At 42.2% G+C, this 5,274-nt stretch overlaps 1 protein-coding gene across 1 annotated transcript; it reads left to right on the forward strand.

Annotated features, from left to right (window-relative positions):
• The first annotated feature begins 745 nt into the window (after nucleotides 1-745).
• LOC136480347 (MEIOTIC F-BOX protein MOF-like) lies at nucleotides 746-3,693 on the forward strand. Its single transcript, XM_066477922.1, has 4 exons — nucleotides 746-1,621; nucleotides 2,278-2,439; nucleotides 2,523-2,727; nucleotides 3,508-3,693. Exons 1-4 carry the CDS (start codon nucleotides 746-748, stop codon nucleotides 3,537-3,539), a joined length of 1,275 nt encoding a protein of 424 aa, XP_066334019.1. The 3' UTR covers nucleotides 3,540-3,693.
• Nucleotides 3,694-5,274: the final 1,581 nt, after the last annotated feature.

Below are 5,274 nucleotides of genomic sequence, written 5' to 3' on the forward strand. Positions count from 1 at the left end.
GACACGTGATTTAAAATTAGAGATAACATCGAAAATTGATCAAATATTCAACTATGGTTTATTTTTGCCTTCTTTACTCTCGCGTGAATCAGACGCCTGTCCAAATTCACCTGTATCACAAATAAAATTTCAAAACAATTTAGTTTGTACCCAAAAAGTACCTGCCTTCTTGCAATCTTTTAGGCGATGTTATAGAAGCAACGTCTGGTATCCTTTATGGAAGTTAGTGCAACCTCAACTAGCCCGAAAGCTTAAGACTATGTTTGGATACAATATAGATTTGTGAAAGCCAGATTTTGCATCATATATTGTTGAAGACTAGATTATAGAAGTTGTCTTTGAGCAGATGTTTGGATAATCTACATAGAGTGTAAAAGCTGAAGCATGCTATTTTTAAAAATAAAATTACCATAATGCCCTCACATAGTCGGGGATACTAGGCAGAGGGAAAAAAGTGAAAGACATATTCATTTTTTTTTATATCTAAAAGCTGGTTTCCTCCGGCTTACCGGATTGTAAAAGCTGGACAAAAGTTAGACCTATATTCGGATCTTTGGTTAGCTTCTAGAAATAAGCTTAAAGAGTGCCTCCATTTCCTTCCGCGGGGTGTCGACCAAGATCTCTCCGTCGGGGTCGTCTCGTTCTCTCACCGCCGCTCACATTTCCGCTTCTCTCTCCTTCCCCGCTCAATGGTCGCCTCGCCGCTCTCGCAGAACATCTCAGTGCCGACAACCTGTTCGACGGAATGAACAAGAAGGCGGCGGCAGCGAGCGGCAAGGACCGCATCAGCGATCTCCCCGACGCGCTGCTCCACCACGTGCTCTCCCTTCTGCGGGTGGACCAGGCCGTGCAGACGTCCGTGCTCACCCGCCGGTGGCGGCACCTCTGGAAGGGCATACCCGCCCTGCGCCTCGTCGGTCCCAAGACGAGGTTCGCGACCGCCCAGTATTTGGACAGGTTCGTGAACCGTCTCATTGCCGCCCGCGGCCATTTGCCCCTCGTCAGCTGTGAGGTGGAGGAGGCGTATCTGACTTGGGATGATTACGCTGGTGAGCCTGAGGAGCCAGAGCCGAACCTGTACTTCGACTCGTGGATCCAGTACGCGCTGGCGTGCAAGGTTCAGGTGCTCAAAGTCGACGTTGTTGGCTGTGGATGGGAGCTCATTGTGCCTCTCATCTCCCAGCACCTGAGGAACCTGGATGTCCACCATGTTTATTTGGAAAAAGATTCTGTGGATTTCTCAAGCTGTCCAGTGTTAGAGGAGTTAAAGATGAAGGAGTGCGGCCTTTGGGTGCGCAGCATGTCATTTCCATCACTGAAGCGTCTGTTCCTTACTGAATGCAGCTTCCCTGTGGATCGCCACGTCAGTATTTCGGCGCCTGGTGTTGTTTCACTGCGCCTTCTTCAGTGTGGAGGCAAGACTCCTTTGCTTGAGACCATGCCGGTGCTAGAAACCGCGTCCATTGAGCTTTCCCGCTATGGGTGCAAGGATAAGTGTGGGGGTTGTACTGATGAAAGCTGTGAAGGTTGTCATGGTTATCCTGTTGGGAGTTATCGGAGCGTACTTCTGTATGTTTTGTCCAATGCTATAAATTTGGAGTTAAAAGATCAGCCTGGAGTGGTATGCTTCCACTTATATTGTACTTTGTATCTACTATTAATGTTATTTCCTACATAGTTTGACATGCATAGACACAGACAAACAACTTGCTTTTTCATTATCACACATTGGTGCTGTCACTGACTTGGCTAACATACTTTTCATTGTTTCTTTCTGATAATTATGATAGATTATTGTTAATATTTGGAGCTGACAATTTTGTATACCATGCAATCTAGAAATACTAGACTGAGTGGTCCTTGTCAGTTTCTTTAGGACTTGATAGCATCTGCCTCTATGGTCAATATAGCACTGTTTCAGATGCAGGAAAGCTTAGGAAGACATATGGGTTATGAACACTTCTCATTGTACTTGCTTAAGTCAAAAATAGACATTAACTATTGTACGTATGTTCAATCAAGCTCTTGTCTATTGATTACTTGATGCTAGCCGTCAACATTTTATTTTTATTGAATTGCATCATTGGATCTTGCAATTTCGTTATATAATAAGATCCTGACTAGGCAAAATGAGAATTTAGAGGCTTAAGGTGTAGTTCTGTGTTTTTCTTATTTATGTGTGAATCTAAAATATCAACCAAAGTTTCTACTGGCCTCAATTATTTCATTTCATAAGATGGAAAATGTGAGTTTCTGATATTTTTGCTGTTTGTCTAGTATATCTACAAAAGGGATTTGGAATGTTGCCCCATATTTGGAAGATTGAAGACTCTTTTACTCGACATGTGGTGCAGGCATGTTGACATGCATGCACTGGTTCACCTTCTTCAGCACACACCAATTCTTGAAAAGCTTACACTTCAGCTTTGTAGTGACAAGGTAGATTTTCCAGATATATGTTATCACTGTACTAATGAATGTGTAATGTATACTCTATTTATCTTGTATGTTGTGTCCTGTAGAATCTTTTTTGTGCAGGCCAAGGTGAAAGAAAACATGTTCGAATAGAGCAATCATTTTCATCTCCACATTTTAAGGAAGTCAGCATAGAATGTGAAGAAAAACTAAGGGTCAAGGATAAGGTCTGGCAAATTGTGAAGATCTTGAAAACAAATGGTGTACTTAAAGAACAAATCACTTTCAAGAAGCTCCCAAGGCCAGAACGTTGTAAGTTAACTGTTAACGTTCTTCATGCTTCATACTCCAATAACCCAATTCAAAAACATGGAACCTTGTTCTGACCAATATACTCTAAGCTGTAATTACTCATCAAGTAGAGCATATAACAACACCCTTTACAGTTACATCCATTATTCAAAATCTATTATCCTTAAGAATGAACTGATGTAGCTCAGAACTGTTTTTATTTTCTCACCAGGATCATAGTGCGACTAGTAGTTGAAGCATGTTTCCATGGTGCATTGGTGATGGAAACAGTAGCTGTTCTCATCTTCCAGTCCAGTCTACCTCTTCCATACTCAATTTCCTGGTTTCCATCGTACTAAGGACCACCAATTGGTGATTGTTTTTTACTTTTCCTGATCCTGTGATGGATTTGCTGCTTCGGGGTTGATGGTAATGCTGCCATCTTCTGATCTCCCTAGTGACGAGGAAACTATAGTGTGCCTGCCACTCTTTTCACTGAATTTTAAGGCTCTCTTGAATGTTTGAGGCCTGGCTGTGAACCTGTCCCTAGTACAGGGAAATATGGTCATGTATTGCCTCCAGACCCCAAGTAATGATATATCAACTACGATATAAATCAAAAGTTTAGGCTTACCTCCAGGTTAACAAGAAATTAGGTCAAATTACATGCATATTATTAAGTTCTCTGATTCAAAAATACTACCAAAGTAATCAGAAATTCCGTATCTATCACGTATAATATAACTGATAGTATGTTTTCATTTTTGTTCAGCCTATCGTCTCATGGCTGTGTTAACCTAGGGCCTTTAATGACAACTGGTCAGACGTGGTGAATAATATAAGGTGGTGTTGGGTCGTGATGTTGCTCCAAGCCGGTAATGTCGTTTCTTCAAATCTTTTGTAATGGTTTAATTTCGTGGTGCAACTAAGCTGAACAATTTCCAGTTCGTTCCATTAAGACATTAGTATTTCATTTAGTTTTGCTATTTCCAAGTCGACTTAGAAACGCTTATATTTAGCTGTCAGATGCATCAAGATTCGGATTTCCTTTTTCCATGCTTCTTTTTAATCTCTGATTCCTGACGCTGGATTAAGATCCAATTGCTCAGTTGCTTTAAGTCGATTAGGGAAGGGGCCCTTTTTCTCGGTTCTGTAATGAAAATCTTGTCAGGGCTTCAGTTACATCTCGAAATTGGGTGTATGCATGGGCTTATGAGAAATGAACAGAGCCGTAGTAGCGCGCATTAGATGTCATTGCCTTGGAGCTAGCAAGAGATTGTACTTTACGTTCATGCCAATGTAATTCCTACATTATGTGTGTGTATGTATGCTCGTAATGTAATGCTGGTGTGGATGGGTAATATACCAGCAAAATAGAGGAGCAAACGAAGCCTTCCAATAGAGGTTTCATAAACAACCTCTGCCAATAGAGGTTCTGCCAATAGAGGTTTCATAAACATGTTCAACAAACCCTTCCCAAACCAACATTCTGGGAATAGTAGGCAAGGCTCCCCTCCTACTCAATTTCCCTCGACATTCTCAAAGCACAACCTCCCAATTCATCCCAATCCATGGCACCTAGTTTCCATAACTTTCAACCATTTCAGGTTACCAGGTGTGCTTGGCCACATCATAGAATAATACTCACACCATCTGCAAAGGAATACAATTCTCATTTTTTTGATGAGTCAAACCACTTGAAGTTTGACCGATGTTATATAAAAAAGTACTATCGTAACATTAATTTATGATATGAAATTAGTACTATCAAATTAATTTTGAAATATATTGTTGTAGTATATCTAGTTGGGACATAAATGTTAATATTATCCATTATAAACTTGGTCAGAGTTAAGCTTGTTTGACTTGGACAAATTTCATAGTTGCATTTTTATGGGCAGTGGGAGTAAAAGACAAGGGTTGGTGTCTGTGCAATTATGATGTACACTACTACCGAAACCATTTTTAAGGGCGGCTCGTAACCCTTTGTAGGGGCGGTTTGACCAGCCGACCCTACCGAACCGTCTCTACAAATCATGCATTTGTAGGGGCGGTTCTCAGGCCACTCCTACAAATCGATTTGTAGGGACGGCTGTAGTACTAGCCGCCTCTATAATACTTGTTTGTAGGGGCGGTTCAATCTAGAACCGCCCCTACAGTACGTTTTTCCGCCAAAAAAATTTAAATTTACAATTCAAATTCGACCAGAACACTGTTTGTTTCCGCGTATTCCATCCAGCGTTCGCGTTGCCGAATGCCCCGCGACCAATGTTCCGAACCTCGTTCGTGTTGCCGAACGCCCCGCGACCAGCGTTCCGAACCGCGTTCGCGTTGCCAAACGTCCCGTTACCAACGTTCCGAACCGCGTTAGCATTGCCGAACGCCCCGCGACCAGCGTTTCGAACCGCGTTCGCGTTGCCGAACGCCCCGCGACCAACGTTCCGAACCGCGTTTGCGTTGCCGAACGCCCCGCGACCAGTGTTCCGAACCCCTTAGTCTACAAGCACAAGAGTATTATATAAACTACAATTACAAGTCCAATTCACAAGAATATATATAATCCATCAT

The sequence above is a fragment of the Miscanthus floridulus genome, chromosome 9 (assembly GCF_019320115.1).
Source record: "Miscanthus floridulus cultivar M001 chromosome 9, ASM1932011v1, whole genome shotgun sequence".
In the NCBI taxonomy this organism is placed as follows: Eukaryota; Viridiplantae; Streptophyta; class Magnoliopsida; order Poales; family Poaceae; genus Miscanthus; species Miscanthus floridulus.

Bases quoted from the DNA above. Each gene is read 5' to 3' on its own strand.
- LOC136480347 (XM_066477922.1), top strand. From the start codon at position 746: ATGAACAAGAAGGCGGCGGCAGCGAGCGGCAAGGACCGCATCAGCGAT. The intron at 1,622-2,277 runs GTATGCTTCCAC...CTGTTTGTCTAG, and splicing joins TAAAAGATCAGCCTGGAGTG to TATATCTACAAAAGGGATTT. The intron at 2,728-3,507 runs GTAAGTTAACTG...GTGTTAACCTAG, and splicing joins GCTCCCAAGGCCAGAACGTT to GGCCTTTAATGACAACTGGT.